This window comes from Drechmeria coniospora, chromosome 02 (genome assembly GCF_001625195.1).
Source record: "Drechmeria coniospora strain ARSEF 6962 chromosome 02, whole genome shotgun sequence".
NCBI lineage: Eukaryota > Fungi > Ascomycota > Sordariomycetes > Hypocreales > Ophiocordycipitaceae > Drechmeria > Drechmeria coniospora.
The window spans coordinates 969,373-991,993 of record NC_054390.1 but is presented as its reverse complement, the minus strand read 5'-3'; the positions used below and the strand labels follow the sequence as shown (position 1 = coordinate 991,993).

Sequence of the window (22,621 nt, the reverse complement as noted above, 5' to 3'; positions counted from 1 at the left end):
TTCTATTCTATACTCGGTCTAAAATTGTCCCAGGGATTTGATTCCACGCTCCATTTTCATGCCGATACGACTAGCTAGGAAGAGATGCAGCAGTGTAGTATAAACTTTATCCAATTGTTCGAGACGCCCAACAACCCCCTTGGTCAGGCCTTACGAGTAATCGAACCGCGATACCTTGTCGGTGCGAACGTCGTAGGCGACATCAACCCTCACCCCGTGCGCAGGCAACGTCTTCTCCTCGACAAGATGATCCTCACTCCCATCGCCCAGGATACGGCTGCGGCCAATTGTCGTCTTGGTCGTGCCGTTGCCACTCATGTGCGCCATGCGTCCCATCTCCACGTCGGTCGTCTGCTCGGTCCGATCTCTCCGGGGCGAGCTGGAGGTGACCCTGCTCTTGACGCTGCTGGCCGTCGAGCGGACCCAGCCGAAGACTGGGTGCAGGGTTGGGATAGAGCCGCAGACGATCATGAGAAAGAGCTCGCCGGTCACCCAAACAAATATGTCGTAGGTAGCCCACGTCTGGTCCTGGCGGTTGGCGAGCTCGATGAGGTATTGCGTCTTTATGCCGGAGCAGACGGATGTCAGAATATTGAAGCCAAACACAATGCTCAGCTGGGCCTTTTCCGTCGTTGTGCTGTTCAGATTCCAGAAGATGGTGGCGGGCACGACGGCAAGGGATGCGTCAACGATGGTGTTGAAGGCTAGATAGAAAGCGAGAGGTGTCAGTGACTGCTGTCCGGCATTCGAGACGTACTTTGGACGAAGAATGAGGGCGAAAACGAAATGGAGAATAACATACTGCCAGTAAACGTGCCAAAGCCGCCTATGACGTGAGGATCCATGCAACGTCCATGTACTCTCTTATCCCACAACGCTGCGGCTGGTGAACATTGGGCAAAGGTCAGGACGGAGCATGCAATTCCGATGACGGCAGTCAATATGATGGGAATGGACCACAGAAATCGCCGATGCCACTTCAGATCGGTCATCCTGATGATGCTGAGCAGAAGGGCGGAGACGGAGATTTTGCCGGCGGCAACACCGATGATGCCAAACGGCTGGCTCAACCAGTTGAGAAGAAGAACCGTCGCAATGTTGTCCGGGCCCGTCTTTGCGACGTCTTGGATATGCATGAGACCACCACGCTTTGCGTATAGGGTCAAGGTGGTGCTCCAGCCGAGGAAGCAGAGCTGGGTAATCGTCAGTCGCCCTTTGGGCACGTCGTTTCCCTTCACACGCAGTCGTTCCTGTAGTTCTTGCATACCATGGCTAGCATCATGAAGATGTCATCCCAGCCACATCTGCGCTTGCGTGCGCGAGTGACGATTCGTAAAACAGCCGTGAGGAGTGCCAGTGGCGTCAATATCCAGATGACCAAGAGGACCAAGGGGCCCCGATCCGGTTCTTGCCCCGTCAGCGGATCGCCAGACATGATGATGAGTCAACTGACGACGGAGGCTGGTCGTAATTTGATTAATTTACCGCCTGCACGAACTGTATGAGCGGTCCCCGTGGTGGTGGGAGGCTTTTATCACTCGACTAGAACGAATGCCACAGTGAAAACAGGGTGGCACTCGACGGAAGCACAAGACCAAACTGTCTAGACTGCATGAAAACAAACAGTCTATTCGAGATGGTTGAAGGAAGCCTGAATCGTGCCCAAAATATCAACCTTTTCAACACGCCTGGTGGTGACAATGCCAAATGTGGCCACGGCGCTTCACATACCCTGCTATAGCAGGGGGTATCGAGCAAACATCAATATATTCATGCAGCCAATGTGATGAACTCGAGTATGAAGCAAACCAAGCCGGCCCCCGGTCTCTATGGGCCATTATTGAATGAATTTGACAATGACACTACATGCGGGTACCGTGGTGATGAATATTGATTGTGGACAAGGGGATGGACAATCTGAGTGGAAAGGAGCGCCAGAAGGGGCATCTCGAACCGTGAAAGGAAGGGATATGAGGAGAAGAAATCAGTGAACTTAGTAGTACGTAGTATATTCTGGTGAATGCCTTGTACATTTCGAAACTCATCACAGGGCTCACGCATCTGTTTGGACGTCCAGCATGCGTGGGTTCCCAAAGAAATGTGGTTATGACTGGCTATCAGCACTGCGCGTGTAAGCCACGAAGTAATGTGCCCGTTTTCGTTACCTCAATGTCTCGGCCAAGAAGAACGAGGCAGAAGATGAATCGTCTTTATCCATTGTTCGTTTGCTTTCTTTTTTTTCCCCACGCCGTCGGCCCGCCCCGGACGGTAGCCGTCGCTGCTAGTCGTGGCTGTATTTCATATTGCTGTGAACTACTCAACGTTGTTTTGCAGCGGGCATATGTCAATGTGGCCTGTTGTGTCTAATACACACCTCCAACGCTTCATAGAAGTGAATGCCAATGTATGAATGGTGTGCAAAGACTTGGAGGCAGCTTGTTCGGCTCATCTTCTCCTTCTCACTTCTCCTCCCGTTCCATGCTGATAGCCAGCCGGTCGACCAGGGGTAGTGAGACACTCACCATGCGATACGATACGTATCGGCATACTCGATGTTTTCGAGTACATGCGAGGTGATCCATTGGTTAATCCACGCTGAGAGGCGTTTTTCAATAGAAACTATTACTCTCCTTGCACGCATACCTGATGCCCATAACGCTGGCCCTCCTCGAGCAACAGATGCGGCCCGTTGGCCGATGTGGTGAGGAAAGACGGGAGGATACGGAGAGACGTCTTCGGGTTGGTTACCGAGTGTTTGCTACCAACATATTAATCACACTGCCCCTCTGTTGGCCTCCCCCTGCATGCAGTGTCGAAGCATATGCGAGCACGGTGCAAGTTGTCACAGAAAAGTCCCCGTCGTATATTCTCTACCAACGAGCCGCCGGTTCTCTCTCCGTATACCTCATGTCATCTATGGCTGATGCCCTGCAAAGGTGTCTGGCCAATGTGCGTTTGGCGTTGGGATATACGGCAAAATCCCAAGAAACCGCCGAGGGTTTTGTTCATCGCACCGACGGTGTGCCGGTGGAAGTGAGGAAGCAAAAGCAATGCTCCAGTTTTCCGAAACCCCAGGTAGGATTGCCACCAGTGACGACGAGGAGTGGCTCGAGTGAGAACGAGGTCATGATGCCGCCATCCGACGGGAAGCTCAGGCCCGCCCCTGACCTGAGCGTCCTCGTAGCACAGCTTGAGCTTGTCCTCGGGAATCCAGAGGCAGCCGCGGCAGATGATGCTCAGAGACTTCGGGTTAGGCAACTTGCGAGATCTGCTTCCACTGCGCTCGAGCAGCCCTTTGAGACCCTGCAAAGGATCGTTCATTCTGTACGTGGTCACGTCCCATCCCCTTGGATCATTCACGTCGTTGTGATTTTTCATGAAGCATGCGTCCAGATGGAGGGGACTGCTACATCGCGTCTTCGTCCTCTAGTCTTCAATAGCTTGACATTCTTCATTCGAGAAAAGCAGACTGCTAATCCCCCTCGTTTTACCCCCAACTCTAGCCGCTACCCCTGATCACCACAAGGATCGCGCAGGAGCACAAGATACACTCGACCCTCGTCGCTGCCAACGAGCCCGTCAGCTTTCAAGCGCTCAAGAAAGCAAGTGGCCTGGAAGAAGATCTTCTCGGATCCATTTTGGACTACCTGAGTACCCAAGATATGGTACAAAAAACCGAGCGTGGTAAATATGCCGCTACCAGGCTTTCACGCCTGATGACAGCGCCCCTATTCCAAGATGCTGTCATCCACTTGTACGTCGTGTTTTCGCCCTCTCAACCCCCCCCCCCCTACTTCTTTCACAGCTCTCTACTCACAACATGTTGCATAATCGCTGACCAAGGACCTCGGCTGTCATTTTACTTGCGCACAGCCACGACAGTTGCCTCCCCGGTTTTGCGGCACTCAACACAGTCTTGTGCTACCAGGATAAAGCATTGAATGCATTCCAGACCGGACAGCACTCCCGGCAGGACTATTACACGTGGCTGGAGTCACATCCCGTGCAGCGGGATGCCTTTCATCGTTTCATGGAGGCCCAGTTTACCAGCTTGCCGACTTGGCTGACTGTTGTCGATTTTGCCTTTGAGATGGGCAAGGGCCTGACGGATGATGATGTGGCCTTTGTCGACGTCGGTGGTGGGAATGGTCAACAGTGTAGCGAGCTGAAGCAGAAGCTGCCTCAGCTCAGGGGTCGCGTCGTCCTCCAGGACCGACCTGATGTACTCGTCAAGGCCACTCCCTTTGATGGCGTGGAGAAGATGAGTTACGACTACCTCACGGAACAACCCGTAAAAGGTAGGTCGGCTCTTTTCCTGAACCAGCATCGTTTCATGCGAAGCTCCAACACGTCCGTCGATGAGGAAAAGTTGCCGACTCAATCGTTCCACAGGTGCTCGGGTCTACTACTTCCGCCAGATACTGCACAACAACGATGACGAGACCTGTATCCGTATTCTAGCGTCGCAGCTACCGGCCATGGCACCAGACAGCGTCATCGTCATTGACGATAAGACTTTGCCTGATGACAATCCGCCGCAGGGAACTCCGGGGATCGAGTATGTTGCTGGCTTGAGCATTGCCATGAAAGTCATGTTCAATTCCCGGGAGCGGCGCGAATCGCACTGGCGCGAACTCCTCGGCCGAGCGGGCTTGGTGGTCAAGGATATACGAAGGTTTACGCGGTTCGAGGACTCGGTGATTATCGCTGCCAAACTCTGAAGCCAGGTGAAGAAGTAGGATGGTATTTTGGAAACATAATCTATATAGTGTTGCGGCTCTGCGTGGTTCAGCGATTCAAATATTCCCATGTTACTATGCCGCATGCGATATTCAGGTCCTCATTATACTCGTTGCTGCCTATCAACAAACTCACCGGTGTGTATGGCAAGCCATGGCAACGCCCAGTCTACTTTCCGCCGTTGAATAATGATTGCATTCATCACGTTACGCTACGATATACGTTAACCCTACTAGTATACATGGTACAAAGCATGGAAATGTCGTGGCCTGAACGATCCCAAGATACGGCCTCTGCCCACAAGCCAAGACGAGAAGACAGCCGTCTTACTCGGGGACTATAGTTTCGCCCTCGAGCTCATCTTCGCCTGCAGCAAAGGCGAGGCCAGTGCGACTACTTCGTTGGCCACGCCCCAACAAATCTCATAGCCCCGACCGCCGGCACCATACGCATGAACTACGTGGCCGTTCAGGCCCTTGCCCTGGTTGACGACGGCGCGTTCCTCGACTTCAAGTCGCATGCCGCCTTCGCGCGTGGGTCTGCGGCCGACGACGTCGGATATGACCCCGACCCTCTCGATGTCACATTTTCCTCTCGACTTTTCGTCGTGGGAGAAGGGCTCCACGTTGAGCGCGGCGACGAGCAAGCGATTTCTCGTCGCAAGGTCTGGTTCCACGCGCCAATCGCCAGGCTCTTTCGTCCCGCCGACGACGGTGCCGCCGTCGAAGAACCGCGGGATGAGGAAACTCCAGGTGCCATCCTTGTTTTGCCTCGTCACCGTCTTTTTGACGTGGGCAAGGTCGGTCACGACGGTTTGGCCTTGACAATCACCGCCGGTCAGCAAGCGGGACGAGGAACGTCGTTGGGAACGACGGGGACAAACCTCGGGTAGGAAAGCTCTTCGGGTCGCCAAAGCCAACACCGCTGGCGTTGACGACGAAAAGGGTATTTTCTCGCAGGCTGAATGCTTCCCACTCGCTCTTCAGCACCCTCCGCATCGTCTTTCCCCCTCGGAGCAGAAACCTTCGCAACAGGTGCCCGCAGTAGACGGGCGAGTTGATGCAGTACGTTTCATACTCGTAGCCCAGGACGACGCCATCGGGGAGTTTGGAAGGCGGCAGTTTTCGATATCCTCGGAGGCCGCTCTCCCTCGCAAAACTCGTCTCGTCTTGGTTTCGGTATCCCTGATCGGGCGCCTCGAGATGCTCGACCGCCATGGTGCAGGTCACACCGCACCACGGCTCGGCCGCGACCTGTCGGCGAAACTCGACGGCCGCCTGCTTCAGCCACCGTGCCTCGGACTGCAGCTGGGGCGTGGTGGCAGGAATGGGCCGGACATGGGCTCCCGCCCACATGGAGGCGTAGTCAACCGAATGCATCGACGGCGCGCCGGGGAACGAGGCTGGCCATTCGCGGGCGACGAGGAGGACTTGGACGGGACCGAAACTGGCGAGTTTATCCTGCAGCTTGATGGCACATGCGAGGCCGATGATTCCGGCGCTGTTGGTTACGTCATGATGGGGTTGGAGACAATTCGAGGACGGGGGGGTAGGGGGGGGGGATGTCGAAAGGGTCTTACCCGATGACGACGACGGTGGGTCTTGACGAGTCCGATCTTGATGAGGTCATGATGAACGGCTGTATTATTTCATCGCAGTGTTTGATGTGTCGCTGGCGAGCGGGGAGAGGGACGTTCAATCAAACGTTACTCCGTATTCCACGTCGAAATGTGAAGTTGCGGCGACGATGCAGGCATTCCGAGACCGGACCATCCGCAATGACTACTGCCAAGACTGGGTCTGTGGATTACGCTGGGGTACGTCTCAGAAGTACAGCACTTGTAAGTACGGAGTACTAACGGTACAAGTACTCCGTAAGTGCACTGTACGGTACAGTACATGCACAGTACAGTACATGCACAAAGCACAAGTACGGGTACAGGCAGTGACTCCATTGGCTAAGAACTCGATAGAAATTCAAGAACTTGTACAGTACTTGCAGTACTCCGTACTAATTAAGGCGACAAGTACTCCGTATTAGTAGCACACAATGAGGCACTCCGTAGCAGAAAGCAGATTCTAATCACCAAATGAACAGGATTCAAAATATTGTGTTTCTTTTCTGCCGGATCGCACGATGAATTCCCAAGAGGTTTACCCAACATGATGCGTTATTTGATGATGCTTTTTTTGAGAGTGAAGCAATTGGCGTCATCAATGCTGGTTCTTGAAATAATAGGCACCTGGACATGTACCTGTACATGCAACTCAACATACTTACTTACAGTACTTACAGTATTAAGTACTTACAGCACAACTGCAGTACTCCGATCATGAACTCCGTACTCCGTACTTGTATATCCGTACTGCTGTATTTACAGCACTTGCATGTATTCCTGGTTCGAACGACATGGTGAATACACGTGTACAGTGCATACTCAAGTGCATGTACATGTACTCCGTACCTTGCGCTTCGTTCCTACAGCACCTGGAGACGACATGCTGTGCATGCAAGTGCAAGTATTCGCTGGATGACAATCGACAAGCCCTGTGAGGGAGTTGAGCGGCAACATAACTGATGCTTGTCGCAAGCATCGACACGATTGCTAACATCCGGGCATACTTTTAGTACTTTCATTACTTACTTGTACTTTCTTAGGTGTGCATGTGTAGTTGTAAATTTGTTTGCACTGTAATTCTGCAGTCGAGTCGTATAACCCACCTGTGAGGATATACTGCAAGTACAGCAAGTACATGCACCTGTATGTACAAGTACAGTACATGTTGCCGGTCGAAGTGTACTTGTACTTGCACTTGCAAGTATTACTGTAGCTGTACTGCAAGACGTTGGAGTGAGGCTGTCAGCACAAGCTCAACCTGATCCCAATACGTAATTAAACTCTGCGATCGGTCGAGACGCATTGTCCGAAATCATACCATCATACCGGGAAATACGGCGCATAATTACCCCCTAAGGCGTTGGATCTAGTCAAGGATTTCAGGATGGAGTGGCGTGGTTGTGCCAACTGCTTTGAAATGCTGCCGCTCTGATTGGTTGCTTGTCGCTCCACTGGCCTGTCATCCATCCGGCCTCCTCAACGGAGCGGTCACGGCAACGAACCCACGATTCAACTATAAAGTTGTCACATCCCCGGAGCGCAAGCTTGAACGTTGCTCCAGTGTTCAGCTCATTCCCGTTCAAGCTTCATCTTCTCGCTCGTCCAAGCACGATTATTCGACTCCTCCCTACATTACGCACAACACACAACATCATCGGCATCGTCACCGACCCAGTCATCATGACCGCCCTCAAGTCCTCCACCTGCTGCGCCAAGGGCAACGTCGAGTGCGCCTGTGGTACGTGCCAGACACCTCACGCCCCTCCCGTCTGCTCAAAGGCTAACATGAATGCGCGTCGAAGCCAAGCAGGCGACGTGCTCCTGCGGCAAGCAGTCGGCTCTCCACTGCACCTGCGACAAGGCGTCGGCCGAGAACAAGGTCGAGGGCCCCCGCTGCTCATGCCGTGCTCGGCCAGCCGGCGAGTGCACCTGCGACCGCGCCGCGACGGAGAACACAAAGCCGACCGGCTCAACGTGTCAGTGCGGCGCACGTCCCGTCGGTGAGTGCCCAACAAGGAGGGAGACGTCGACGGCGTTCATTGTTTATTCTAACAACGGCGTAGACGGCTGCACGTGCGAAAAGGCCAGTGATGGTGGTTACAACCCCGCCAACGAGACTGATTTTACGACAAAGAAATGATGATGCGGAATGAGGGATTGACTGTGCACCGTGCGGGCTGCTTTACAGCTTACACATTTCAATGTTATCGTGGCGTTTGGGCGGAGAACATTACGTATTGCATCAAAGCGTTGAGGATCGGGCAAAGGCAGAATTAATGAACAATTGAGCAATCCAATGAATATGTACGATGTGCTTTTACGGTGTATTCGTCGCTGCCAACCAGCAATTCTATCAAAATGCAGATACTTGCTCTTTTACACTCGATTGTACGTACTTGGGTAAGTGGGTATATGGGGTACATGAGCATGTTATGCAGTGAAGTACTCCATACAGTAAGTACCTATTATTACTTGCTTTTACTTGCTTTTACTTGCTTTTACTTGCTTTTACTTGCTTTTACTTGCTTTTACTTGCTTTTACTTGCTTTGTACTTACGGAGTAGTTGACTAGTTGTACGGACTAAGTACGGAGTACGGAATACATGTCCAACATATCCAAAGACCCCATCCGATTCCAAGCAGATGTACAAAGTAATACTATATACTATACAAACTATATACTATACAAGGTATCCGTACGGAGTGCAAGTTGGAAATTAGTGGCAAACACCTCCTCGATTGGTACATGTCAGTGCACACCTGGCAGTACATGTTACTTACTTAAGGTACCAAGTACTGTTCATGTACTCCGTATTCACTGTACTACTGAAGTAATACAAAGTACAAATACGGAGTACAACGACGGAGTACAACTAAGTACAGAGTACAACTACGGAGTACAATACTCAAGTATTCATGGCACAAACCTCATTGTGGTTCTGCGTGCTTACTAATTTTACATGAAACCTCACCGCCTACCTAAGCGAGAATGTCATGGTGACAAGCGCCAAGGTACAGCAATCCAGTCGGCGGCTAAGAGAATACTGCCGTACAAATTTACTGTGCGAGTGCTGGCACTGTGCGTTTGTACCGACGAATGTGATCTAGTGTTGACGAGGCGGTCAGTGACGGTCCCCACACGGTTGGCCCATGCAACCGCTGCCCTTATTACGCCTGGTGCAGGTGCAACCTTGCCAGAGCTGTCTCCTACCCCAGCACCTGCGAACCGATCACGACCAAAAAAATCCTCCATCCTGCACTCAACGCAAGCACCGGTGCGACCAAGTTCCTTGCACCATTTCCACGCATCAATCGAGGAAGAACAGCGTGGGCTCCCTGTTTTGCAAGCTTCGACCAAGCGTCCATCAACTTTCGTTTTGCATCAAACGACCGGCTCCACGCGCCGAGATAGCCAGCCGCCTCACCAAACGGCTCGAGCGCCACGAGCATCACAAATCACAATCATGCCTTCGAGATCCAAGGCGCCGGCCTCTCAAGCCTCGACGAAGAAGACGGCCGCCGCCAAGTCCTCGGGAAAAGCCGCCAAGACGGCCGATGGCAAGGCGAGCGCCGCGAAGCCGACGGTGAACGGGTCCGGGTCGAAGAAGCGCAAGGCCGACGACGCCGCCTCCGAACCTGATTCGAAGCTCGAGAACCGCCAGTTGAAGAAGACGAAGACGGCGGTGGCGCCCAAAAAATCTGCACCAAAGAGGACCCAGGTCGCCATTGGCAAGAAAATCAACAACGGCCCGACGCAGGCGCTCGACGTCTACGTCTTCGGAGAGGGTACGTCGGGCGAGCTTGGCCTCGGCAGCAGGCGCGTCAACGGAAAGAAACCGATCGACGTTAAGCGTCCTCGACTCAACGACGGTCTGTCTGCCGAGTCTGTCGGCATCGTCCAGGTCGCCTGCGGAGGCATGCACGCCGCCGCCCTCACCCGCGACAACAAAATCCTCACCTGGGGCGTCAATGACCAAGGAGCGCTGGGCCGGGACACCACCTGGGATGGCGGTCTCCGCGACATGGGCAAGGAGGATGATTCCGATTCCGAAGACGACGACGACACCGGCATCAACCCCAAGGAAAGCACGCCGACGGCCGTCTCCGCCGACCATTTCGCGCCCGGCACCAAGTTTTCCCAGGTCGTGGCCAGCGACAGCGCGACCTTTGCCCTGACCGAAGACGGACGAGTCTACGGCTGGGGCACCTTCCGGTCGAGCGACGGCATTCTCGGCTTCACCGACAAGGTCAAGGTCCAGAACACGCCGGCGCTTCTGCCGTCGTTGAAAAACATCAAGACCCTCTCGGCCGGATCGAACCACGTCTTGGCCCTCGACCACAACGGAAACGTCGTCGCCTGGGGCTGCGGTCAGCAGAACCAACTCGGCCGCCGCATCATCGAGCGCAACAAGCTCTCGTCCCTGATCCCCCAAGGCATCGGTCTGCCCCGCGGAAAGATTGCCAAGATTGCCTGCGGCGCCTACCACAGCTTCGCGCTCGACAAGGAGGGCAAGGTCTGGGGCTGGGGTTTGAACAACTTTGGCGAGCTCGGGGTGCAGGGCAACGCGGGCGAGGATGACGCCGTCGTTCTCAAGCCGGCCAAGATCACCTACCTGGAGGAGCACAACATCACCGATATCGACGGCGGCGTTCATCACTCCCTCGCATGCTCCGACAAGGGGGATCTCTTCACCTGGGGGCGCGTCGACGGATACCAGGTCGGCTTTGAGTTTGACGACCTCGAGAAGGAGGACGTCGTCTTTGACGAGAGGGAGAATCCCCGCATTCTCGTGAAGCCGACGAAGCAAGACGAAGGTACGTGGCGCATGCCCCATCTCGACTCCGGACCAAGCACCAAGCTAACGCTCGTCGAAAGTGGCCAACGTCATCCACGTCGCCGCCGGCACCGACAACAGCTTCGCCGTCACCCGCGAAGGCCAGGTCTACTCCTGGGGCTTCTCGGCCAACTACCAGACCGGCCAGGGCACGATCGAGGACATTCAGACGCCTACCCTCATTGACAACACGGCCATCCGCGGCAAGAAGATGCTCACCGCAGGCGCCGGCGGACAGTTTTCCATCCTCACCGGGTTGCCCGATGGCGGAGTCAAGATGAACGGCGTGAACGGTGTGAACGGTGTGAACGGCGTCAACGGCGTCAACGGCGCCTGACCGATCAAGCCAGTCTGATGTATTATTGTAGACGCACCCGTCGCCTTCGCGGACAACGTTGCTGCCTTTTATTTTGTTTTTTTGGGTCAACTTTTCGGCGTCGGGCGGACGGAGCCGACTGATTGGGACAGGAATGGCACGAGGTCACAGCAGGACGAGCACACGACACGCCTGCTCTAGGCTCTCGAGATTGTGATGGGTAGATTTCTCGTTGAATAATGGATATTTTCACCACTCGTTGCCATTCGCCTAGCCCTCCGCGGGACGTTGGACTCCTGGAAGGCGCTGTTGCTGGCCACTCTATTCTAAGCATGCCACAAGTGCCGATGTACGGACCCGGACCACGCGGTCCCCCTTCCACCATGGCTTGGCCCCTTTTTCCGCTTCGTCCATGCCGCGGACGCGCTTGGTTCTCGAGGCGGATGAACGGGCCGTCGCGGTGCCTGCCGTCTTGTTCTTGGTCTTTTCCTTTGCACGCCGACGAATTCAGCCGTTCAACTTGGTGGCCGCCTTGGCCAAGGAGCCGCTTCCCCTGCTGCTGAAGACACCCATGATACCGAAGCCGACGTAGAAGAGCGCGAGGGGGTAGGCGACGAGGGCCCGCATGCCCTTCATGCGGCCGACGGCGCAAAACATGCCGCTGGCGCTGTAGGTGCACCAGACGATGGCGGCGCTGGTGAGGACGATGCCCAAGGGTGTGTCCATGGGCATGGCGATGCCGAAGAGGCTCGTCGCCACGAGCGGCAGCAGGCAGTAGCCGAGGACCGAGGCCGAACGGGGAAAGGTGAGGGTTTGGGAGAAGTGACCACCGCGCACATGCTGGTCTTGCGGCTGGGCCGATGAATGATCGCTGTACTGCGCGTGGAAGGCCTGGGGGGCGTTGGATTGCTGGTCGGTGGGGGACATGAGGGAGAGGATCATGTGCAGCGACGTAGAGCCGAGGAGGGCGAGGCCGTAGATGTATCCAAAGTGGACCTTGCCCGAGAACAGCAGGAAGGTGCCGATGGAAACGCAGAACAGCAGCGGGCCGGCGAGGTCGGCGTCGTCCATGATGTGCTGGTCGATGGGTTTGAAGGGGTTCAGGACGGCGAGCGTCTGTCGACGACGTCAGCGCGAGGGAAGAAGGCCGAGGCTCGGCTCAGCGAGGCGAGGGGCCTCGACGGGGAGGACTCGCCTTCATCTGGATGTGCTTGAAATTCACGCCGAGCTCCTCGAGCAGCGGCGGCTCGCCGTCGTAGCCCTCGGTGGAAAAGGCCGCCAGCCAGCCCGTCCGCAGACCACCCTGCTCGCCCATGCGACCCGACACGCCGGCGGCACCGGCGCCGAAGCCCGAAGACGTGAAGCCGCCGGCCTGGGCCCCGGAAGCGAAGCTGCCCCCTTGGGCGGATCCGCCATAGCCATAGGCTCCCTGCTGGCCGGCGGCGGCGCCCGAGGCGGCGGGCGAGTAGGAGGTAGGGTAGAACTGGAGATTCTGAGCAGAGCCACCGGCGGCGGCGCCGCCCGGGTACAGGTTGTTCTGTTGGGCGCCGTAGAAGTTGGACATGGTGGCGCGTCGGGGATGATGGCGAGGGATGAGTTGAGGTTGAAACTCGTCCAACCATGAAGCTGTGAACCTCGCCGCCTCGTCGCCAGTGGGCCTTTGGACAGCTTGTCCGACGGGTCCTGTGGCAGTGCAAATGTGGCTTGCCGTGGCGGTGCACCATTTGGTGCCTTGTTGGCGAGGCAGCAGGAAAATGACGACGAGCAGCCGCTGTTTGCTCGCATGTCTTGGCCAACGATGATGGGCCATGGCAAAATGGTGCATCATGACAATAACGGCAACATGGGACTTGGCAACTTGTTAGAAAAGCCATTTGGTGACATGGTTCGGTACACTCCCAGGGCGAAGCAGAATGCCGCCCATGCATTTGCCGCCCATGCATTTGCCGCCCATGCATGCAGGTACAGGCAAGAAGCAAAAGGACCACCCACTACGATGCCAGTGTCCGTACGGAGTACCACGTTCGCAGTTGGCACCACTATTGTTGCCCATGCTGCAGGCTGTGCTGGGCAAGCAGAGTTCGTGTAGACGCCTACACAATTCACATGAGTGCAAGCCTGGGATCGGTGTAGGGCGGATCTTGAAGTTATTTTTGGCATTGCGAGAGTTGCACTGCGCGTGCACGCAAACGGCTGGCGTACAGTACGTTCAGCAAATCGGGTTAATAAAGCGTATAGTGAAAGGTTGCCCATTGCATTCACAGGTATGTCGTCATGAGCAACACAAGGAGTGGGTGATCTGATGGCGAGCGACGAAAAAGACGAAACGAAAACAAAAAAAATAACCGGTGATCGGGTGCGCCGATGTGAACGTGTGATCGTGCTCGCGGTAGGGCGGGAGTTCCAAGCATTGTTTCAGCGGCCGAGAGCCTGTGACGCGATTCGTCGTCAAACAACACCCCCTCGCTTGCCGGAGAGATCGACCGGTGTGGATCCAGGAGAGGCAGGGAGTACGAACAGGACGATGACGGACAAAGGGGGGCGGCGAATGACGAGCGTTGTGCGGTGCAGGTCGCAAGAAGTCGCGCGTCGCCGCCGGGGGAGGAAAAAGCCGGGGAAGGCAAAGAAGCCAGCCAGGTGAGGCCAGGCTGGCAACGTGGTATTGCTCCGGCCAGTTGACTAGCGTGCTAGGCCAAAGTATAAACGGCCAGACCAGCAAATGAAGACAGATCTCGCATGGTTCTCGAGTCCTAAAAATAGGCACATCGCGGGGAGAGGGCTTGCAGGCAGACGAGGCGATGCGGCGAGGCGAGTCGGGCCTTTGATCATGATGATTTTGATGCTTGGGCATCCAAGGTGGCGACGGAGGATGGATGACGAAAGGAAGAACCTCATGTCCTCAGCCTCCGGATGGATGCGAGCAAAGGTGCCATCCGCTGCCACTGTGCCACCTCGTACTCGCCACAGGTACACGTGCTAAGAAATACCTAGCGATGGTACTTGTGCTGCTCGTTTGCTATGCTGTAGCCTGTACTGTACTGTAGCTTAGGCAGCCCTTAGGCAGGCAGCCCGCCAGCAGTGCATGAAAAAAAACCCCACGGTCCACCGGATGAACAGGCTGATAGCGCACAGTGGCGCTGTTCCTCGTTTCGGCCAGCGGTGCTAGGTACAGCACCTACCTAGCAATCGGTACTAACACCATCGCTACTCGCACAAGTAGATGGGTCCCAACTAGTTAGGCATTGACATGATGGTAGGTACCTCGGGGCCCCGGATTGCGCGCACCCTGTACCGGGCTCGCATGTACACAGTAATGAGCGCGGATGCACGTGACTGCCAGCAGCGTCGCGGGCGATAGGGCGACAAGACGGGGACACATCGACCACCCGTATTTCGCCCTCGTCGGCGAGCAAGCAGTGCCGAACTAGCACGTGCGCGCTGGCTTATAGGTGGTGCTAATTTAGGTACCATTCCCTAGCGCTGCCTAGCACTCGGTACTCAGCATCCAGATCGATGGCTAGCGCCGACCTACCGGCTGGACCAGGTATTGGCCGTTCGATGGGAACCTCGACTAGCACCCCTCCAGCTTCATGCTGCATCAACGGTGCGACCAAGAGGGTGTCGTACTCGTATTACCCGCCAACTCTTGCCTCTTCTCGCAGGCTTCGCACGCCACGGTGGCGGCGAGGTTTCTGGCTTGGGACGAATCGAGCGTCGCGGCCTCCATCAGCGAGTCCTCGTCCGGTCAGCCATGAACCTTTCTATTCTCGTTGCAGTCGCTAGAACATCGGCGGCGACTCGAGCAGGGCCGGCAGGGAACCAATGCTGTCGACGGAGGATGCTACCAAGCCGAAGCTGGTGGGAGGGTGACGTGGTGCACCCTCTGGTCTCTTGGGACCGTCGAGGTTGACGGTCATTCAAAGGAACGGCCGATCCATCCATCCCGCCAGCCAGCCATCTGACGATCCATCCTCGATGCAACATCGGCCATCGTCGTCCATCGCCTGCGCCGCCTCTCGGGCATTCTGAACGCGAGATCGAACAAGCTCACGGGAGAGAGACTCGAGTATAAAGATCCAGCATCTCTGCTCTGCTGCCATTGCTCGAGCATCTCTGCATCGTTGTTTCATTCTCGGTACGAAGCGCAACATTTCCCATCGTTCCCCATCATCGTCCATCAGATCCCATCAGATCCCATCAGATCCCATCAGATCCCATCAGCATTGCCCGTCGGTTTTCCAGCAAAAGCTCCTTGATTGACATAATAAGAAGAAGAAAAGGCCGAAGCGGAAAAACGTCGTTTCAAAATCAACATGCGTGCTTCCGTCCTCCTCTCCGCCGTCGTCCTGGCCATCCCGGCCTTGGCACAGACCACCACCACCACCACCTCTTCGTCTTCGACGACGACGTCTACCCCGTCCTCGACGACGACGTCTACCTCGACCTCTTTGTCCTCGTCCTCGTCCGCTTCGAGCATGAATACGACGTCGAGTTCATCTTCGACGACAGCCAGCGCGAGCCAAACGTACAACTCGACGACGACGCATTCGTCAAGAAGCTACACAACAACCTGGACGACCCACGTGGGCAACTCGACCCGCCATCACCACCCTCACGGGACCGGCAGGTGCACGTACTATCCCGGCACCGGCGCCTCGTGCCCCTCGGGTTGGCCCACTCCGACGGGTAACTCGACTCATCCCCACAAAACTGGTCATCATCACAAGCCGACCGGGACCTCCGGCGGCGGAGGCAACGGCGGCAACGGAGGCAACGGCGGCAACGGCGGCAACGGAGGCAACGGAGGCAACGGAGGCTCCGGCAGTGGCTCCGGAGGCAACGGAGGCAACGGCGGCAACGGAGGCAACGGCGGCAACGGAGGCAACGGAGGCAACGGCAGTGGTGGCTCCGGCGGCGGCGGCGGCGGCGGCGGTGGTGGTGGTGGTGGTGGTGGTGGTGGTGGCAGCGGCAGTGGCAGTGGCAGCGGCAGCGGTAGCGGCGGTTCCGGCGGCTCAGGCGGCTCAGGCGGCTCCGGCAGCGGCAGCGGCTCCGGCAGCGGCAGCGGTTCCGGCTCTGGCAGCGGCTCTAACCCGCTCATCGCCGGCGCACCGTCGTCCCATCCCACGCAGAGCCTGCTGCTCGGCGTCGCCGTCGCCGTCGCCATGGTGGCCCTGCAGCTGTGACTGCTGCCTTGAGTTTGGTCGCGTGTCGTTCCTACTCTGTTTCCGGGGGCGCGTCTGGGGTTTTTCCTTGAGCCAGGGGCTGGATCGGCTTGCTATTTCTAGAAGGGGTATCGCGAGTTGGCACCGTCGGGGTCGGAACGGTTTGTGTCGGGTAATGATGGAAGGCATGTGGACTTGGTCAACAGTACATTTTGTCATCGTGACATAGATTAGAATGATATTCATGAGTTCATCAAAAAAAAAAAGTCTTGGCCGAACGGTCAAGGCGTTGTGGGTGACTCCAAGTGCAGTTGGCTGCCGTCACGAGCTCGACTCAGCCTGGCCTGCCAACGGCCGACATGGTGGACCGATAGGCCGTCACGAAACGGTCAAAGTCGCGCACGAGGTCCGGAAAGTGCTTGATAACGGCCAACGCGTGCTCCCTCAGCTCGGCAGCCTCGGAGGATCGCTGCTCTGGTGCGACGGCATCGCCCGCGCCGGGCTCGCTCCATAGGGAGGCCATCTTGCCGATGGTATCCTGCAGATCGTCCCATTCGCATTTGCGGAGGCTGTTCTGCAGGCTGTCAGTGGGCCGTTCACCACGCCCACTACGTTTGTGGAAAGCGATGCCGCCTGAAAAGCGAGGATCACAGTGCGTCGGTGGCGAGATGTCCGACGACGACGACGACGACACGAAAAGGAGAAACTGACAAGGATGCAGGTGCGTGTGGAAAAGACAAGCCACGATACTCACCTTGGCTTTGTCGCCATATCGCACGACAAAGAACATGGAGTCGTCGGCATAACCAGGCACGCCGAGCATGGCCTCGCTGAGTTCGGATGCTCGCTTGCTCCCAGCTTCCGCTTCCCTACTCATCGTGAGATTGTGTCCCCGACCCGAGGCTCGATGTGAGGGAGGAGTTTCGGAGGGCGGCGGTGAGAGAGAAAAGGCCCTCGGGAACGATGGGATGTATCAGCCGGGCAGGAGCGTGCCAAGGTACGAGCATGGCTTGTCAAGTTCCGAGTATGCACGAGGTGTGCATCGTGGACCAGTCGCCGAACGGTGGGGGTTGACGTCGCGAGTGGGACCCTGTGAAGGCTGGCCCTCCAGGGTAGGTTGGGTTGTAGCGTACGTGCGCACACCGCCGCAAGGCCCCTTCAGGCGGGAATGAAGCAAATGGCGTGTCATCGATGGCCTCGAAGTGACGTTGTATTTCCATTGGCGTCGTACTATAATACGTGTCAGCCAGGACATGAGGAAGTTGCCTTTTCACCTTTCTTGCCTCTGTGCATGGTAATGACAGCCATCCGCGCCACTGCACCGAGAAGAATTCTAGAAGCAATGTTGGCATTGGGGCGAGCGTTTGAGAATTTGTCCTCGGGACGAGCCAGGTTGAGCCAAGGTCGAGCCAGGGTCAGAAAAAATGTTGGAGCTGAATGCGAGTATAATCTTCCGACGACAATGACCAAGTTGGTATCTATTTCGCATGGTGTTGGAACTGACGATGTCTCCAGTGCACAACCGCTGTGAAGTACGAGGAAGTCAGTAGTAGGTACCTGGTAGGTACGGACGGAGAAGCATAGTCACTTGACAAAATTGACGATTCAACTTTGGTAGCGCCACTCCTACAAATTGAATCGACATTTTTGCCACCCCACTGTACAGTACAGTATGGAGTACACAGTACAGTACTACTTGGACATTCTACAGAGCGTATCAATTGAACCTACCCTACAGTATGGAGTACTTGCATGTAGGGCACCTAACTATTAATTACTCCGTCGCAGTCAGTCATGTTGCAAGTACTGTAAGTAAGAGGTACTCCGTATTACTTGAACAGTACTTGCGTTCATAGGCTGAAACACTCCGAACCGTACGAAGCACGGTACTTACATAATCACTTAGGTGCAGGTAAGTACTGTAGGTACGAAGTAATAGAACAGGAAGAACGAGACACGTAGACAACAGGTGCCTACTGGCACATTACGTGTCGTCGTACTTGAACGTTGAGAACTAGGAGCATTAATAGCAGTGTTTATGCATGCAGAACATGGGAAAGGGATTTTAGCTACACTCGATTATCAATCTGGCGACTACTTAGGCATCCAATTGTGCAGAGTGCTTGTGGTGCGTGGTGTTGGTGTACTCTGCCAAAGGTCACGATTACTGCCACCACTCGTACTAGTACATGCACATGCTGTACGGAGTACCGAAGTTCGCAGTTGTGCACTTACTTGGTACATGTACGTATGTACTACTAGAGTATGTACGTTCCTACCATATTATGGGCTAGCCCTGTACAGTACGTGCAGGTAGTAATTAGTATGCAAGTTCAGAGTACAAGTAGCTGACTACTGTACTGTAAGTACATCTGAGTACCGGCATTGTTGGCGGCCACTGCAATCAGTCGCCCGACGCATGCTTTGGAGGCAAGTACAGGCACTCTGTAAGCACTGTACTGTACTGTAATTACGCCTAATGGTTGGCACCCTTCAGGCCTCATTGTGCCCCGTTCTCGGCGATCCATGACCAGTATACGGAGTATTACTTGGACTTTCTTTTGGCTAATCCCCCCACAGCAATAATTCTCCGTATCAATACTAGGTACTGTACGTACTTGCTACCCTACGGAGTACTTGCTCTGTACCCGGTTCATGCTACTCCGTCCAAGTACAGTCTTGGTACTTTGCAAGTACCTACGGTGCTTCGGACAGCCAGCCAGTACAAGCACGTACGGACACTCGCATGCTGTGTTCCTATAGGCCAAGGGTCAATATTCTTCAACCTCCCGTCCCTACAGGTTTTTCGCAACCTTCACACCTCACGACACCTCACGACACAGTCAAGCGCCTTTTGCGGCCACGACTGGTGCATTCTACCAACGGCGGCACCTACCGTCGCGCAGAGCAGCGCGCTCTTCGAGTCGAGATCGCCATCGAGACGACATGTCGCGTCACGACCCGCCACCCTGGCGCGGCGACGAGAGAGACCGGGGCGGCGGCGACAACTACCGGCCGCGTCCTCGCAGAGATCGAGAGCCTTCGCCGCGGGCCGACTCGTGGCGACGCTCGGATCGAAGCCTGCACCAGAAGCGAGGCTACGATTCGTACCGGTCGTCGGCCCCCGGCTCGTACCGCGCCGGCGACTCGCACGAACCCTACCGGTCCGGCAACCCGCCCGCCGGTGACTTCAACTTCCGCGTGCCCCAGCCCGGCGGAAGCCATTTCAGCTTCACGCCCGTCGCCGGACCGCCCTCTGGCAGGCCCGGCCCGCGCAGGGATCACCGTGGGCCGCCGCGCAAGCCTGGCCGCCCGTACTGGAGGCCGCCGCACCCGTCGGAGCGCGCCCTCGTCTCGGCCGACATGCTGCTCCTCCCCGCCGAGCGCGTCCACGATCCGCTGGCGGCCGACAAGTTTCGCCGCCTCGACGACCTGTCCGACAGCGACGAGGTGGCCATGGAGATTTCCTCGCAGGAGTCGCAGTCCGACGCCGAAGGTCGAGCGCGGAAGCGTGCACGCACGGACCGGGAGGAGCAGGCCGAAGGGGACGCGAGCGCCGCGCCCAGGTGGTCCAACCCAGACCCCTACACGGCACTTCCCTGCCCCGACGAGTCGACGCGCAAGAAGCGCGACATGGTCAAGCTCATCCGCAAGGCGCGCGTCGAAGACGTCGCCTCGAGCAAGGCCGCCGCCGCGCCGCCCAAGGCCGAGGACTACATCGCCATCGACCTGTCGAGCGAAGGGGAGGGCGACGACGAACGACGCCCCTCGACGGAGCCCGCCTCTCGTCTGGCCACCGCCTCGCAGTCGGAGCGTCATCGGCCGGCCGCCGGCAACGGCTACGAATCGGCGCCGGTGCGCGACGGTCCGCTCGGTTCACGCAAGCGCACGGCACATGACGAGATTAAGCCTCCCGACTACGGCCAGCTGAAGCGTGCCAGCATGAAGCCGTCCAAGGGTTTGCTCGTGCCGAGCTGGGCTCCCAAGGAAGGCGAGGAGCCTTGCCCGTGGGCGACGGTGGATCATACGGAAGACCTTCACATGACCATTCGGTGCGTCGTCTCCCCCCTCTCCCCCTTCCCGGCCACGCTCGCCGCCCTTTGCCTGTCCGTCGGCCCATCCGTCCATCCGTCGGCCCTGCCGCTTGTCCTTGCGCCAGCCTGGCTAACGTCTCCCGCCAACGGCAACAGGCTGCACAAGGAGATTGTCGACTTTTACGAGTACGTGCGGCCGAGAGAGTTTGAGCAACGCATCCGTGCCGAGCTCGTCGACAACATCCGGAGAGCGATGCAGCGCGACGGACGCACCTTTACCTCGTTCGAGATCCTTCCCTTTGGCTCCTACATGTCGGAGCTCTACCTCCCCACCTCGGACATGGATCTCGTCGTCTGCTCGGCGGCGTACCTGAGGAACAACTGGCACAAGACGAGCAACATCAAGAGCCTGCTGTACAAGTTTCGCAACGTCATCACGACGCAGGGCATCGCGAACCGCGAATCGATCGAGGTCATCGCCCACGCCCGCATCCCCCTGGTCAAGTTTGTCGACAAGCGCACCGGCTTGAAGGTCGACGTCTCCTTCGAGAACATTGGCGGCGTCCACGCCGTCGACACCTTCCTCGCCTGGAAGAAGGACTATCCGGCCATGCCCATCCTCGTCACCGTCATCAAGCACTTTCTCCTCATGCGCGGCCTCAACGAGCCCGTCAACGGCGGCATCGGCGGCTTCTCCGTCATCTGCCTCGTCGTCAGCATGCTGCAGATGCGGCCCGACGTGCAGAGCCGCAGCATGAAGGCCGAGCACCACCTCGGCGAGCTCCTCCTGCACTTTTTCGATCTCTACGGTCGTTACTTCAACTACGAATCCAACGCCATCTCGCTCGCACGACCCGTCGGCTACGTCCGCAAGGTAGGCCCCCCCCCCTTCCGCCCCTCTGCCGGGCCGCTCGACCGACTGACGAGGGACAGAGCGCCGTGAGGTCCTTTACCTACAAGAACCGCGACCGCTTGTCCATCATCGACCCAAACGACGCCGGAAACGACATCTCGGGTGGCTCCTCGAACACGCCGAGCATCGTGGCCCGCTTTCACGACGCATTCCTCACCCTGTCGGAGAGAATGAGGTACCTGGCCAAGCACCCCGGTCAGGACGTCGGCAGCATCCTCGAGGTCATCCTGAAGGGTGACTACTCGTCCTTTCGCCTGCAGCGAGCCTACCTCAAGCACGTGCACGAGGAGTCCATCGGACCTTGCTCGGACTGAGCGTGAGGCGGCGCGCTGGAGACTGCCGGCATCGACAGAGGGACGGGCCATGATTGGTTGACTTGACGGCGCCCGTCGTCGGTGAAGTTGAATATTCCTCACCAGATTGGAGACGGGAGACGGGAGACGGAGGACGCGTAAGAAGCGACCCTTTCGCCCGCCGGCAAGGACTGAGCCGCTCCATGAAGGCCGACGGCTTGCGAGGTAGATGGTCGCTGACAGTCGGCTGGTTAGGTGGCAGAACATTCGAAAGACGAGATACCCCAGGCCACGCGGCGCGACGCCGCACCGATGCCTTTTTTTCCTTTTTGGATTGCCACGAGACCACCGTCGTTTGGACTCTAGGACCGCTTTCTCCTCGACCCTCGACCCTTGACCCTCGACCCTCGACCTCTACCCTCGACCCTCGACACCCTCCACAGCAGAAGCAGGACCTGCTCGATTTCTGCTTGACTCTGGGACCCTGGTTGGGAATGTACCAAACTCACGCTCTGCTTGCACAACACTTGTTTGACGCACATCGTCGGACTCTCCCCTTCCCCTCTCCGGTGGCGATTGACAATGGCGGCGTTGCAGGTCGGCCGCGTGGTGGTATTGACGTGGCGATGGCGCTGGGGGAGTGGTTGAACCTCCCCGCCGGACGTGGTCTCTACCAGGATAGGGCGAATGCAGGTGATTTTGTATGATAT

The 22,621-nt window shown here is 56.8% G+C and overlaps 9 protein-coding genes across 9 annotated transcripts; 5 read left to right on the top strand and 4 right to left on the bottom strand.

Annotated features, from left to right (window-relative positions):
- Positions 1–150: 150 nt before the first annotated feature.
- Positions 151–1,435, bottom strand: DCS_03548 (integral membrane protein; the record flags this gene model as incomplete). The annotated part of the gene is made up of 3 exons (XM_040800867.1): positions 151–801; positions 861–1,193; positions 1,268–1,435. 3 exons carry the CDS (start codon positions 1,433–1,435, stop codon positions 151–153), a joined length of 1,152 nt encoding a protein of 383 aa, XP_040655900.1.
- Positions 1,436–2,646: 1,211 nt separating this feature from the next.
- DCS_03547 (sterigmatocystin 8-O-methyltransferase precursor) lies at positions 2,647–4,721 on the top strand (the record flags this gene model as incomplete). Its single annotated transcript, XM_040800866.1, has 4 exons — positions 2,647–3,324; positions 3,504–3,754; positions 3,874–4,298; positions 4,393–4,721. 4 exons carry the CDS (start codon positions 2,647–2,649, stop codon positions 4,719–4,721), a joined length of 1,683 nt encoding a protein of 560 aa, XP_040655899.1.
- Positions 4,722–5,077: 356 nt separating this feature from the next.
- DCS_03546 (uncharacterized protein) lies at positions 5,078–6,369 on the bottom strand (the record flags this gene model as incomplete). Its single annotated transcript, XM_040800865.1, has 3 exons — positions 5,078–5,559; positions 5,624–6,240; positions 6,320–6,369. The coding sequence occupies 3 exons, from the start codon at positions 6,367–6,369 to the stop codon at positions 5,078–5,080; spliced, it is 1,149 nt and encodes a 382-aa protein (XP_040655898.1).
- A 1,669-nt stretch (positions 6,370–8,038) lies between these two features.
- DCS_03545 (uncharacterized protein) lies at positions 8,039–8,498 on the top strand (the record flags this gene model as incomplete). Its single annotated transcript, XM_040800864.1, has 3 exons — positions 8,039–8,096; positions 8,161–8,358; positions 8,422–8,498. 3 exons carry the CDS (start codon positions 8,039–8,041, stop codon positions 8,496–8,498), a joined length of 333 nt encoding a protein of 110 aa, XP_040655897.1.
- Positions 8,499–9,318: 820 nt separating this feature from the next.
- Positions 9,319–11,530, top strand: DCS_03544 (Regulator of chromosome condensation/beta-lactamase-inhibitor protein II; the record flags this gene model as incomplete). Its single annotated transcript, XM_040800863.1, has 2 exons — positions 9,319–11,173; positions 11,235–11,530. The coding sequence occupies 2 exons, from the start codon at positions 9,319–9,321 to the stop codon at positions 11,528–11,530; spliced, it is 2,151 nt and encodes a 716-aa protein (XP_040655896.1).
- A 486-nt stretch (positions 11,531–12,016) lies between these two features.
- On the bottom strand, positions 12,017–13,334 carry DCS_03543 (Golgi membrane protein; the record flags this gene model as incomplete). The annotated part of the gene is made up of 2 exons (XM_040800862.1): positions 12,017–12,625; positions 12,732–13,334. The coding sequence occupies 2 exons, from the start codon at positions 13,332–13,334 to the stop codon at positions 12,017–12,019; spliced, it is 1,212 nt and encodes a 403-aa protein (XP_040655895.1).
- A 2,488-nt stretch (positions 13,335–15,822) lies between these two features.
- On the top strand, positions 15,823–16,692 carry DCS_03542 (uncharacterized protein; the record flags this gene model as incomplete). Its single annotated transcript, XM_040800861.1, has 1 exon — positions 15,823–16,692. One exon carries the CDS (start codon positions 15,823–15,825, stop codon positions 16,690–16,692), a length of 870 nt encoding a protein of 289 aa, XP_040655894.1.
- A 313-nt stretch (positions 16,693–17,005) lies between these two features.
- Positions 17,006–17,548, bottom strand: DCS_03541 (uncharacterized protein; the record flags this gene model as incomplete). The annotated part of the gene is made up of 1 exon (XM_040800860.1): positions 17,006–17,548. The coding sequence occupies one exon, from the start codon at positions 17,546–17,548 to the stop codon at positions 17,006–17,008; it is 543 nt and encodes a 180-aa protein (XP_040655893.1).
- Positions 17,549–19,617: 2,069 nt separating this feature from the next.
- On the top strand, positions 19,618–21,932 carry DCS_03540 (topoisomerase family protein TRF4; the record flags this gene model as incomplete). The annotated part of the gene is made up of 3 exons (XM_040800859.1): positions 19,618–19,835; positions 19,902–21,579; positions 21,639–21,932. The coding sequence occupies 3 exons, from the start codon at positions 19,618–19,620 to the stop codon at positions 21,930–21,932; spliced, it is 2,190 nt and encodes a 729-aa protein (XP_040655892.1).
- Between the last annotated feature and the right edge of the window lie 689 nt (positions 21,933–22,621).